Source organism: Pipistrellus hanaki, assembly GCF_964339955.1.
Source record: "Pipistrellus hanaki genome assembly, chromosome: 8".
Lineage (NCBI taxonomy): Eukaryota > Metazoa > Chordata > Mammalia > Chiroptera > Vespertilionidae > Pipistrellus > Pipistrellus hanaki.
In genome coordinates, this window is record NC_140510.1 from 70,448,651 (window position 1) to 70,462,914 (window position 14,264).

The following is a 14,264-nucleotide window of genomic DNA, read 5'->3' on the forward strand; positions in this document are numbered from 1 at the left end:
CAGGACAGTGATTTGAACCTTGTTTTCTTCCATTAACCCCTTAATATGGAAAAAAAAAAATCAATCAATGTATTTATCTGTTTTGTAGAGTCTTTACAGAAAACACTAGAGGCCCAAATGCACGGAGTTTGTGCAGGGGGCTCAGCCCTCGCAGCTGTGGCGGCTTGCCGCGGTCCTCACAGCCCCGGCTTCGTTCAGGTCGTCCGGAAGGACGTCTGGAAGGTCGTTCGGCTGTCCAGTCTAATTAGCATGTTACGCTTTTATTATTATAGATAACTGTATATAGCAAGGGAAGCAGATGACAGAAATAACTAGCATCTCAGTTTCTGTAATAAATAGAAATGAATTACGAATTACCACCCTCCCCAACCCCCCCACCCCACCCCTGTGAAAAGAGAAAGACCATCAACCTGGAGAAAATAAACATCACACTATGTGCTCTCCACAGAAAGGAACTCACAGTGACCCCCCAGGTTACGGTGAAAGACATGGGTGCCAGGAGACAATGTGGGTGGCAGTACTGCCCTTAGATCGGGAGACGCAGAGCACGTAAAGAACAAGCACATCACTTCACGTTGGTTCAAGGGGAGAGTGAGCAGATAATGGTAACAAGCCCAAACAGCCTATGAACACTGAAGTATCTGAAGCAAAAACTTCAAAACCCAGTAGCCAGAAATGCAATATTAGTCGAAGAGTTTAAAATAGCTTCATTCCTCTAACACTGTGGTCGGCAAACTGCGGCTCACAAGCCACATGCAGCTCTTTGGGCCCTTGAGTGTGGCTCTTCCACAAAATACCACGGCCTGGGCGAGTCTGTTTTGAAGAAGTGGCGTTAGAAGAAGTTTAAGTTTAAAAAATGTGGCTCTCAAAAGAAATGTCAATCGTTGTCCTGTTGATATTTGGCTCTATGGACTAATGAGTTTGCTGACCACTGCTCTAACATATCAAAGTGGACCCAACTGCAATGTGTAGGACATAAATTTTGACTAATATACTCATTATTATATACTGGCAGCCCAGTGCATGAAATTTGTGCATGGGGGAGGGGTCCCTCAGCCTGACCTGCACACTCTCTCAATCTGTGACCCCTCAGGGGATGTCCGACTGCTGGTTTAGGCCTGATGTGGGATCAGGCCTAAACTGACAGTTGGTCATTCCTCTTGCAATCTGGGACTGCTGGCTCCTAACTGCTCACCTGCCTGCCAGATCATCCCTAACCCCTCTGTCTGCCTGCCTGATCACCCCTAACCACTAGCCTGCCTGTCTGATCACCCCTAATTGCTCACCTGCCTGTCTGATTGCCCCTACCTACTACTCTGGCTTGGCCCCGGCTGCCACACTTCGTCCAGAAGGACATCCAGAACGATGTCCAGAAGGTTGTTCAGCTGTCTGGTCTATTTAGCACATTATGCTTTTATTATTATAGATATACATGCACATCTTGGTTACAATAAAATAATGCACTTATAACACACTGACCTTTTCACATATATCACTTAAGGCTCCAGCTAAGACGCGATATGCACTGGTCTTTCCTCCAAACGGTTCTCCGACAATCATGAAGCCGTGGCGCACGATCATCATCTCATAAATCTGGAGGATCTTCTCAGAAAAGAAGCTGGTCATTTGCAAGTTCATGGCTTCACAGTTGTCCTTGATGGCCGCCAGCAAGTCATGGTAATCTGGCTTTGGCAACTTCACCCCAGGAAACAAGTCTGAAGTAATTCCCTGATGATAGATGATTTAGGAATTTATATTACCTATTTATACATTTGCTATCTATCTATCTACCTGCACACACATATACATATACACATATACAAACACATACTTTTCATACAAGTATATACACACATAAACATATTTAATACTGATGGAAATAAAGTCGTTAACTAATCATTCAACAGTATTTTAACAGTTTTCTAGCGATATGGTTGACACACAATAAATTGTATATATTTAAAGTGTACAATTTGATAAGTGGAACGATCGAGTCCATCCAGATAATCACATGTCTGTCACTCCCCACGTTTCCTGTCACCTTCTGTCATCCCCCTTCCCTTCCCTCCTCACTGCCTCCTATCTCCATCCCTGGGTGACTCCTGACTTGCCTCTGTTGCTATTTGTATTTGCATTGTTTAGAATTTAATATAGATAACCTGTATATTATGTGCTGCACTTTATTGTCTGGTTTCCTTCACCTGGCATGAAGGCTTGGACATTTACAGGTCTCAGCACGTGTCAGGAGTTCATGTACTGAAGTAGTCCCATGTACTGAAGTGACCCAGTGTTTAAATCCGTTCCCCTACTGATGGACATTTTCACTGTTTCAGTTTGGAGTTATTACAAATAAAGCTGCTGTGATCATTTGGGTAGAAGTCTTTTTATGAACAAATGCTTTCATTCCTTTTGGGTGAGCACTGCGGAGTGGAATACCTGGGTAGTACCATGAGTGTGCATGTGTGTTTAACATTTTAAGAAATCGCCTGCTTTCCAAAGTAGTTATATTATTTTGCATTCCCTCAGAGGGCATAAGGGTTCCAGTATATGGTATGAGCAGCCACCTTAAACTAAGACATAGAAATAGGTGTGTAACGGTATCTTATTTGGCTTCAATTCCCATTTTCCAATGATTGACATTCTTGCATGTGCTTATATGCTATAGATATATTTTCTTCAGTAAAGTGCCTGTTCAAATCTTTTGCTATTTTTAGTCAGTTTATTTTCTCAATGGTAACTTTTAAATATTATGCGTACAAGCCCTAGCCGGTTTGGCTCAGTGGATAGAGCAATGACCTGCAGACCAAAGGGTCCCAGGTTCGATTCAGATCAAGGGCACAAGCCTTGGTTGCAGGCACTTCCCCAGCCCGGTTGGGGCTCGTCGGGGCTCATGCAGGAGGCAACCATTCAATGTATTTGTCTCACATCGATGATATTTCTGTCTCTTCCTCTCTCTAAACGTCAATGGGAAAATATCCTCAGGTGAAAAATATATATACACATACACAAGTTCTCCATCATGTATCTAATTTGCAAGTATTTTTCCTAGTCTACAACTTGTCTTTCATTCTTTTACCAGTATTATTCAAAGAAGAAACATTTTAATTTTGATGAGTCTATGTTAGCAATGTATTATTTTATGTCTTGTGCGTGTGATGTTGTGTTTAAGACATTCTTTGCTTAACCCAGTGTCACAAGGGATTTCTCCGGTTTACAGCATGTTTAAGTAAAAAAGTTAGACAACAAACACAATCCGATTTTAAGGTTCACCGTACAGACTGTCATAGTGGCATAAAGACGGACAAACATATCAAGGGAACAGCTCATTCTCAACAAGGGCACGAAGGCAAACCCACAGCAAGGAGACAAGCTAACCTCCAACAAGTGATGCTAGAACACCCAGATTTGCCAAAACAGCCAACTCCAGCCCATACCTTAGGCCGTCTGCACAGACGCGTTCCGAGGCATTTTCCTCATTGAAGCTGGCAGCCCCCTGACCAGCTGGTGGCCCTTCACACTCACCTGGGACCTCAGAGTGGGGCCTTATCTGGGGAGAGGAGCTTCACAGATGTAAGCGAGGTTAGACGAGGTCGTACTGGGCCCTGCACCCAGTGACAGTGGTCTGGACAGCGGGAAGGAGGAAGGAGAGAAAGATGCAGACCCAGGCACCCAGGGAAGAAGGCCCCACGTGATGAAGGTGGAGGCTGGAGCGGTGCCAAGGGAAGCCACGTCCACGACGGCCAGCAGCCCAGGAGCTGAGAACACAGCGCTGCCCGGGAAGGCACCCAGCGAGGGTGCTCTGCTGCGTGAACAGGAGCGTGGCTCTCGCTCCTGGTAACGGCCCTCCCCAGAGCCTCCAGAGGAAACGCCTCAGCTCCAGGCTGCGAGGGGACAGATGTGTGCCGTCTTCGGGCACCCAGTTTGTGGTGCTTGGTCATGGCCTAAGAAATGAAATCAATCATACAATGTATGACCGGAAAGAACTGTAATTCCATAGTTAATGTTCACCAATAGAGAGAGTTAACTGCAAGCTCTCGGAAATACTCCTTTAGCAGCTGCTGAGGCTACAAGAAGCACAGCATCCTGTGTGAGGAAGAGGACTCTTTCTTTGACTCTGCAGGTAAAGGTGGAAAGTCAGAAGAGTGCCATCAGCAAGTATGCAGTTGTACTTTAGAATTTACAAATGTCAAGTTTAGTTACTCCTGAATTTAATTTTGTTAATGCTGCTGTGTTGAAACGAATCCCGGTTCATCGAGGCACGGAGTTTCCTTGGGGCAAAGAAGAGGAAGGCCGTACAGGAGAGTGGGTGAGAGCAGGCCACCGCCTAACTGTGTGACTGGAACCCCTACTCGCCCCACCACAACCTCCTCCCCCTCCCCCCTGACTGGCCATCAGCACAGTTACTCAGCACCTCCGTGCTGCCCAGTACCCTCTGTGAGACGGGGTGGCCAGAGCGCCCGCCTCGCTGGCTCATTGTGAGTTCAGTAAATCCTAGCTCAGAGCTCTTAGAACAGGATCCGGTCCATAATACTAAGTGCATAGTGTTTTCTAAAAAATAAAATAAAATCTCAAATTGCTCAAGGTTAACCTTAAACGGAGCAGATCCCTCCGGAACACATTTGGTGCTCAGTGTTTCTGAATAAAGACTGCGCCCCTTCCCCCCAGGGAGATCTGGAAATGTGTAGACACGTCCTTCTGGCCCTCCCCATGGGAGCGGCCTGTGGACACCGGGGATTGGGGAGGAGGCAGAGAGGATAAATTTTCTGCAGTGGAAGGCAGTCTCTCACCACGAGGGGTTGTCCTGATTGGCAATGCCCATTGCACTCTACTTTGGCCAGTGCTCAGTGCTCAGTGCTCAGTGCTCACTGGATGAAGTCACAGCCCTGTGAGAATACCCTAGCGAGGAACCTTTCAGCTCTGTGACGTTGAGCACTGCTTTTGCTCCTGGAAAATCTGCTCAGCGTGCTAGGACCAAGGCCACGGAGGGGAAGCCTCAGGGAGAGAGTGTGCCTCCTCGCTGTGGCTCTGCTCTAGAAGGTACTGGCACCGCGGCTCTGAAGCTCAGGGAAGCCCCCTCCAGAGGCGGCACAGGGCTTGGGGCCACTGACAATGCTGGCCCTCGCTGGTGGGCAGCGCCATTCCTCCCCACTGGTGACAGCCAGACCACTCAGTCCTCACCCGCCGGGAACTGGCTGCCTGCACTTCCAGGCGACACGTCCTGCGACAGCTTTTTTGAGAAGCCCGGGCCCCTCCCTGACCTCCTCTCCCCGAGATGGGGAAGGAAACGCATGAAATCGAGTTACAGTACGGAAACTGCAGCCATCACTCTACTCCTTCTCAATCATTCATAATCCAATCTTTAAAACAGAACAGGACTCACACGCTTCGCTCTCATCTTAAATCACCCTGAAAAAACAATTTCATCCAAGCCACGGCACTCTTTCAAAGAAATTAAGCTTATTTATATATGCATTACCTTCATCACTACTTTAGCGACAATTACCACGTCCCTAGTCTGTGCAAGGAGGTCGGAGCTGTGTTAGACCGATGTCTTACCTTCACGGACCTACATTCTAGTGCAATTCATAAGCAAGCACATATTGTAACTTGTGTGTGCTATTCCATGTGTGGTTTTCATAAAAGTGCTATTTTAAAACCCCAACTTGTTAAAAGTCATCTGGAGCAGCAAAGTTAGCTAAACACCCTTCACACATACATGGAATGATCATGTTTCTCTGTCCAGAGCATGGCTTTCTGAGGAGGAAGTGTCCCTAGGGAGTCGCCCACTGGGCCATTTGGTAAGTGCATGGCCATGAGCGTTTTGCTACATTGGAGTAATAAATGTTCTTACCTCAAAGAGCGGTAAATCATGGGACAAAAATTTGGGCAGATTTACATCAATAATAGATCTAAGCAGTAAAATTTCTTCGTTTTCCAGTGGATATTTCAGCTGAAAGAAAGACACACTCATGATGATGCCAGAGTTTGTTGACTCGTGCCCCTACATGTTCACACGGGCCCCGGAGGAATTTAAACCCACGCACAATGATAAACCATTTCCACTCAGCTGGATAGTTATTCATTGTAGAAACTGACCTTTATCCTTTTTGAATTCTCTACTAGTTAGTCACAAAAACCTAGGTTGAACTAACCACCTCTTCACAGATGCTCTAAGTCAATTGTCGGCAAACTCATTAGTCAACAGAGTGGCAAACCATGGCTCACAAGCGGCATGTGACTCGTGAGCCACGGTTTGCCGACCACTGCTCTAAGTTAAAAGCTATGGGCATGAATTCAGTACGGTGTGGGACTAGCCACTGGTTCCCTATTGGTAAGAGCTTGCTTGTCCTGTGTATTCAAGATGGGTTGGTTAAGTGGAAACAGTCATTAAAAGTGGGCAATCATTTTTAAAAGATGCATTTACGTTTGAAGCATATAAACAGTCAGTTATTTGCCCATAGTTTGAAGCCAGAGCCTTCTCTTTGAGTGTAGAGTTCAGCACCAATTTTCTTCCAAAAACAAAACAAAACACATCGATGATGCATCATCCATTCCATCCAGATTTGTGGTGTTGGGTTTTGTTCCCTCAAAGGGGTTCAAACTCTTCGGGTACTTGTGAAACAATCTACGAGAAGCATCCTTATCAATTTTTAAAGTTTTTTTTTTTCAGTCTTATATATTTTATTTTCCATGCCTAATTCAAATTTGGTTTTGGATGGTTTGTTTTTTGTTTTGTTTTTTGCCTTTCATCTGACTGAATCGTTCTGGAACAATGAACTTTGTTTCCATAAAAATAAAACTCTTCACGTTGGTATCTCATCCATTTCCTTGACATTTAATTAGATGACATAATAACAGGAAAATACCAACTAGCTTCAGAATGTTCGGGAAAATGCACACAGCTCATCTGATTTAAAAAAAAAAAAAAGTGTGTGCGTGTGTTTGGGGCGGGGCAGGGAGCAGCATGCTGGCTGAGAGCTGAGGACAGGCATGTGTTAGTGTGTGCCAGACAGAAGGGAGATGGCTGGTTCATGTGCCAAGCCACTTAAGTAGCGGGTGTTTCAGAACGCGTGCATTGCATTCCAAAACACCCGTGGTAACGCCACCATGTCCTGGCTGGACTCGGAACCTGTTGCTCATGCCCATTCGGTTCACATAGTTCACAAAAGTCCGAACTCAGAATTACTTCTTCCAACGTCGATACTTCGCTCAACCTCTCACTCTGGAGGTCCTCCCGTCATCTCGAATTTAATTTCCCAGGACCCTCTACCTGTTCTTCAGAGCCTTTCTGACTAATAAATTCCATGGCCCTCCTTAACGGCCGGGAGCCTTACCGGCCAGGGATGCCTGGCAGTCAAGTTCAGTGCCTCTGACTCTCCAGAGCTCCCAGGGCCAAAGCCAGTCCCGCTCATGGGAACTGTCTTTGGAGCCATCTGACCACGCACAGATAATGAAGCGTCAGACGTTTATTTTGTTGTTTGAGAGGCTATTATTTTAAAGCAAATGTTTACATCGTTTCTTGATGTAACAGAGACAAATTTAAAATATTCAAGGCAAAACATTCAATGATTCTAAATGAGCTCTGGACAGGGAAGGGTGGGATTCATTTGCCGTGTGGTTTTAATAGCTTAGGTCCATAGTCAGGATGTCAGCAAGGACATACACGAGGACATGCATCATCTCTCCCATTATCTGGCCACAATGCAATCACGACATGCCAGGATAATACAAATTGTGGCTTCCAGTTGCATTTGTTTATTGCAGAAAAACAAACCATGACATATTAGGCTCATGCAAAACAGGATATCACCACTATATATCAGGATTCTCGCTAACGTTATTATAGAAGATAAAAATGCATGCTGTTGTTCTTAATCATGTAGGATATATTTTAAAATATTTCCCAAGTCATGGATGTGAAAATATTATAAACTCCAAGGTCACAGTTTGCATTTGTCTGTTAACTATATCTTGCTTGCTTTCATAAAGAACTAATGCTCAGTCATATTTCATGGTCACACAAGATTCTACCAATGAAAAGTTACCCACGTCCTAAAATACTTAGGCTTTTCATCTGTACTTGTAATTCAGACCATTTTACATGCAAACATTATATTGCCAATCTATACCTGTTAGTCTATACCAGTGGTGGGCAAACTGCAGCTCGCGAGCTACATGGGCTTTTTGGCCCCTTGAGTTTTTAGCAAAGGCCAGTTGAGGAGTACCCTAATCAAGTTAATAACAATGTACCTACCTATACAGTTTAAGTTTAAAACATTTGGCTCTCAAAAGAAATTTCATCGTTGTACTGTTGATATTTGGGTCTGTTGACTAATGAGTTTGCTAACAACTATAATGAGTTAGAGAGTCTATACCAGTTAGTTGCAATGGTGTAATTCTATTAAGTGACAATGTTTAGGGACTTCTGTGTGTATTATTTATAGATTACTTCCTTTAAAGCTGTCCATGTTTACGTAGCATGAAAGCCTTCAAAATATTTCTCAGCAACAGAGAATTAAACTCCTTGGTGGTACCTAGTGTCTATGTTTAAAATGATGGAACAGAACTCAGATCACTAAGAATTACATGGCTCAAGTTGGACAAATCATAAAATTCCCCTTTCCACCTGGGCAAATAATCAGATTTTTAGTTCCATAAAGGAATGTTTCTCAGCTGCTGAGACCAGCCAGCCGCTGGCACTCGGGGCAGACACGTGGTCCTGGGATCCCCCGGAGGGAGCTTAGGAGGGAAGTCAGTGGCTCTCTACCTTCAGGTTGCCGGCGGCCGTGAGCACCGACTTCACGGCCCGCATGCCGTAGTCGTAGTGATGCTGCGAGGACAGCTGCTCCGAGCACAGGCGGTACGTGGCCACGATTTTCACGGACAGGGGCCGCGCCGTGACGAAGCCGCAGGAGTACAGGACTATCTCGGCGATCATGGCATAGTCGGGCACCATCATGGCAACGGTCCGGAAGAGGGCCTGCGGGAGTGGAGGGCACCGTGCTGGTAAAAAGACCTCATAAAGGCAACCCCACTCCCCACTTCACAGGGTGGGACACAGCTCTTCGGCAACGTTATTACATCACAGTGTCCAAACCATACAGGTAAAAGCACTATATAATAAATGTATCCTTAACTTTTTATATAAATACTGGTGGCCCGGTGCATGAAATTTGTGCCTGGGGTGGGGGTGGGGGGGTTGTCCCTCAGCCTGGCCTGCATTCTCTCCAATCTGTGGGATCAGGCCTAAACCAACAGTCAGACAACCCCCTCGCAATGCGGGACTACTGGCTCCTAACCGCTCACCTGCCTGCCTGCTTGATCTCCCCTAACCACTCTGCCTGCTGGTCTGCTTGCCCCCAACTGCATCCCCCCTCTCCCCAACTGCCCTCTTCTCCTGGCCTTATCACCCCTCAGCGCTTCTGCCTTGGCCCCACCACCATGGCTTTGTCCAGAAAGTCTAATTAGCATATTACCCTTTTATTAATATAAAATTTTCCTTGCATTGTTTTAAGAACTTTCAAATTTCTTTTTTAAATATTCTTTATTGTTGATAGTATTACAGATGTCTCCCATTATGGGTTTTTACCACCTTACTATCCCTGTTCATGGGCTCTGCATATAAGTATAATATATGAGTTCTTTGGCTTATCTCTTCCTGCTTCCCCAACTCCACCCAGAGGTGTGTCAGTCTGTCCCATGCCTCCCTGCTTCGGGTCTTATTTTGTTGGCCAATCAGTTTTGTCAAGTTCTTATCCTACTTAAATCTCTAGTGAATTATTAATTAACACGAATGTCAAAGTATCAACTGTGTGCTCTTCCTCTGGGGAAGCAGCACGTCCTGAGGAAGTGCCTGGGACTCTGCAGGGATGGCCCAGGCCCGGCTTCTCATGTGGATGGGGTGGAAGGGCCAGCCTCAGGATGGCAAGAACGCAGGCTCCGGAGCCAGAAGATGGGCTTGGAGCCGCAATGACCACTCGTGATTCCTCACCATTGCTCTCTATGCACCAGCCATAAACATGCAACTCCAGAAAAGTGACAGTTCTCATCTATTCAGTTAAAAAAGTGTATTGCTATTTTAAAAAAACAAAACAAAACAAAACAAAACAAACAATAAACTGGGGCTGGGTTTTAAAGAGAATTGGAGTTGCTGTGGAATGTAAATTGTTTCACCCTGTGTTAGAAGGGAATTTAGCAACATAGCTCTTTGTCCTCTGACTGGCCCTAAGGAAATACTTTAAAAGAGAGAAAAGATTTAGGTAAATACTGCCCATTGCATTATTTACAATGCCGGAAAATGAAAAGCAATATAAACGTCCAACATTAAGCGATGTAGTTCAGTACATTTATAGAATTATGTTTATAAAGACAGAAAAATGCTTGAGCTATAATAGACTCTTGGGGGGGGGGGGGGGACAAAACCACCCTGTATACACAGTTATCTGGTTTCAGCATTTAAAATTAACATTTTTAAAGACATTTAAAATCGGAGGATACAATACAGGAAGCAGTAGAATGGGTACCTTTTCATTATTTCCTGTATTTTCTATAATTACCCCAAATTTTAAATGCAAGTTGTGGAAACTCTTTCTGGTTTGCACATTTATTTTCTAAAGGTCATCACAGCTTTAAAAATTATTTTCTAAAAGTTAAATACGACACCTAAAAGCAAATGTTTTGCATAAAATGCAAGGATAGCGTGTTCTTTGTGTTATGTACTGATTGCAAATTACAGGAAGGACATGATGACGGAATTGCCCTGTGCGTACCTTCAGATTATCCGGCAGCTCTGAGCGCCCCGCGTAGCCGGGGTTCATGGTGATAAAGACAGCGCACGTGGGGTCAAGTTTTAGCTCGGTTCCTTCAAACACCAGCATTTCGGCCCCTGCGTTAATGCCTGTGGTGGGCAGGAGTGAAATGACTGAGCGATTCCACAGGAAAGGGTGACTCGGGCCGTTGTTACCTCCCGTAGTTCTACCCTTCTTCACCTCACAGGACCACAAACGAGCCGTTACCTCTCTGGATGGTCAGAATTTGTTGAGCAACCACAGAGAGCACTTCCAAATCAATCCTGTTGAACTCATCAAAGCAAGCCCAGGCTCCGCAAGATAACAGTCCCTGGGAGAAACAGGAATGGAATGCTTCAGTTTTATCTGATTAAATGTGGCATTGAAATGTTGCGTTTTCACCCCATCTGCTCGGGGGCTTAATATCTATCAAGGAAATTGCTCTTCACCTTTATCTTTAAAGATGGCTTTTCTTATTACCAAATTCATTATTATGCATGAACAAAGGGTTTGATCAATTGGAAGAATTTCCCAGTTGATCTGTCTTACTTTCTGTGTATTTTTTAGCATTTGGATGTGCACCTTGAGTTTCAAAACCTGTCTTGCTGTGTTTGCCGGCAGATTTTCTTTGCCTTTCCCACATGGACTCCACGGGAGGTGCTGCGATAATCCTCAGAGTCAGAGAACTGCAGTTGCCAACTAGACTGCACTGTGGCCTGAGGACCTAAAAGCCAACAGCGTAGTTTCGGGCCCTCATTCGCCATCCCGGCTCACAGCCACCTCACGCACGTGTGCCATTTGGTCATAGGAAGAACTGGAAAATCAAGCCAGAGTAGCTCAGTTCAAATTCGGATTCGTTTTTTAAAAGTTTTATTTCACATGCTTGTTGAATGTACATTCGACATAGGCTGCATATGCATGTAGGCATGGTGCACTGAGAGCCGGTGTGTGCCAGGCAGGAGGGATGGCACTCTGTGTACATCTTTCCGTGGGGAAGCCAAGGCCACATCACACAGGTGTGATGTAATTAGAACTCGTCCGCACAGTCAACGGCGGCTGACCTGGGATGTGCACACAGCTCCTCTACTGAGCCACACTGGACTAGCCATGAACGTTATGTATGTCAAAGAATGTTCATTTCCATTACCTAGAAAATTCCACCCGTGACCCAATCTCTAGTACATGCTATCGTAAAAGGCTTAGAATCACAAAGAACAGGATGCTTATGAAGCCACATATTCAGTTACACAGATTGTGAAGTTCTTCTTTTTTTTTTTTTTTAATATATATTTTATTGATTTTTTACAGAGAGGAAGGGAGAGAGATAGAGAGCTAGAAATGTCAATGAGAGAGAAACATCGACCAGCTTCCTCCTGCACACCCCCCACTGGGATGTGCCTGCAACCAATGTACATGCCCTTGACCAGAATCGAACCTGGGACCTTTCAGTCCGCAGACCGATGCTCTACCACTGAGCCAAACCGGTTTCGGCCAGATTGTGAAGTTCTTAATGCCAACACCTGTGTCTTTTATTTTGTACCCCCACTATCCAGCATAAGATAATCCTAACGCAGTGTCCATACACTCAACAAATTCTTACTGGTAAGTACATTTAATACAATTTAGTGTATGAATCTAAATTAAAAAATTAACAATGTCATTATACAGATTAAAAAATTGAGTAACACATACCAGATGGGTCTTTCAACATTTAGAAATATGCAACTGTCTGGTATGCAAATCTAACAAATAGATTTGCTATATCTTTCTTAAATAATCATTACAATAAGGTTGTATATCATTACGGAAGATGATAACAATAGTAATTGGTCATTCAAATGCTTTCTTGGTATTTTATTCATTACTAGAGACCCAGTGCACAAAAATTTGTGCATTGGGGGGAAAGGGGGTGTCCCTCAGCCCGGCCTGCACCCTCTCACAATCCAGGAACCTTGGGTAGGGTCCCTAGGCCTGGCCTGAGATCAGGGCCTATCGGGGCTTTCTTTCCCCCAGCCACAGGCAGCTGGTCCCATCCCTGCCGCTGCCACTGCCTGCCTTCTGTGCAGTGCTGCCCCCCTCCCCTGCCACCAGTGGCCTCCCTCTGTAGGTGACAGGTATGGAGTGCGATGGCTTGGCTGGCCTGGGCCCCCCTCTTTCTTTGCTAGGGGGCGGGGCCAGGCCTTCGAGGGGCCGTCTGCCTATCTGATCTCCCCTAACCACAGGCCTGCCTGGGGGAAGGAAAGCCCCGATAGGCCCTGATCATCCCTAACCACTCTGCCTGCCAGCCTGATCACCCCTAACTGCTTGCTGTAGGGGTGGGGCCAGCTCTGTGAAAGGCCGTCTGTCTGCCTACCTACATGATCTCCTCTAACTACTGGCTTGCCTACCTGATTTCCCTTAACCAGTGCTTACCTGATCACCCCTAACTGCTTACCTGATCACCCCTAACTGCTGCTCTGACTACCTGATCACTCCTGCTCTGCCTACCTGATCACTCCTAACCACCCTGCTGTCTGCCTGATTGCCCCTAACTACTGTGCTTGCCTACCTGATCACCCCTAGCCACTTGCCTGCTTACCTGATCACCCCTATCCACTCTGCCTGCCTGATTGCCCTTAACCACTCTGCCTGCCTACCTGAGCGCCCCTAGCCACTTGCCTGCCTGCCTGATCACCTCCAACTGCTTGCTGGGGGTTGGAGCCAGCCAAGGAAGGGGCTGTCTGCCTTTCTGATTTCCCCTAACTCCTGGCCTGCCTACCTGATCGCCTCTAGCCACTTGTTTACCTACCTAATCACCCCCAAAATGCTGGTCTGCCTACCTGATCGCCCCTAACTGATTGCTTGGGGGCAGGGTTAGCCCAGCAAAGGGCAGTGTGGTTCTGGTCTCTGGTTGTTCTGTCTTTATGCTTATGTTGACTGGCATTTATCATATAGGATAATTTTAACTTAAAAAAAAACACTCTTACTCTAATTATTTCAACATCACAAATGTAAAGACTTTTTATACTCCAAGTTTGTTATAAAATGACCAGGCCAGTCCTGGCCAGTTTGGCTCAGTGGATAGAGCACTGGCCTTCGGACTGAAGGGTCCCAGGTTCAATTCCTGCTCAAGGGCATGTATCTGGGTTGCAGGCTCCATCCCTGGCTCTGGTCAGAGTGTGTATCAGAGGTAACAAATTGATGTGTCTCCCTCACATTGATGTTTCTCTCTCTGTCTTTCGCCCTCGCTTCTACTCACTCTAAAATTCAATGGAAAAATAGCCTTGGGTAAGGACTAACAACCACCACCAACATGACCAGGCCACATTTCAGTCAGGGGTAGAATTGGTATATTCTTTTGTGTTAGTTTCATTTAAAAATAAATGTTAACATCTTCTGGAGAAATTCAGAAAAGTAAGTATTACAGATTTTTAAAAAATATACTTTGAAATTTACAGAAAAAAAAAAAAAGAAAGAAAACAAATAGAGCCCGTAATC

General features: G+C 45.4%; 1 protein-coding gene across 1 annotated transcript in view; it reads right to left on the reverse strand.

The window, feature by feature from the left end:
* Nucleotides 1–14,264, reverse strand: part of DNAH7 (dynein axonemal heavy chain 7) — a 159,998-nt gene that overhangs the window by 80,899 nt on the left and 64,835 nt on the right. The window contains exons 26-31 of the mRNA XM_084892142.1: nt 11,016–11,118; nt 10,770–10,897; nt 8,768–8,980; nt 5,852–5,950; nt 1,480–1,728; nt 1–39 (exon numbers count right to left, since the gene is read on the reverse strand). The exon at nt 1–39 is cut by the window's left edge and continues 111 nt beyond it. Of these exons, the coding sequence (XP_084748268.1) occupies nt 1–39; nt 1,480–1,728; nt 5,852–5,950; nt 8,768–8,980; nt 10,770–10,897; nt 11,016–11,118 (831 nt within the window). The remainder of the gene's footprint in view (nt 40–1,479; nt 1,729–5,851; nt 5,951–8,767; nt 8,981–10,769; nt 10,898–11,015; nt 11,119–14,264) is intronic.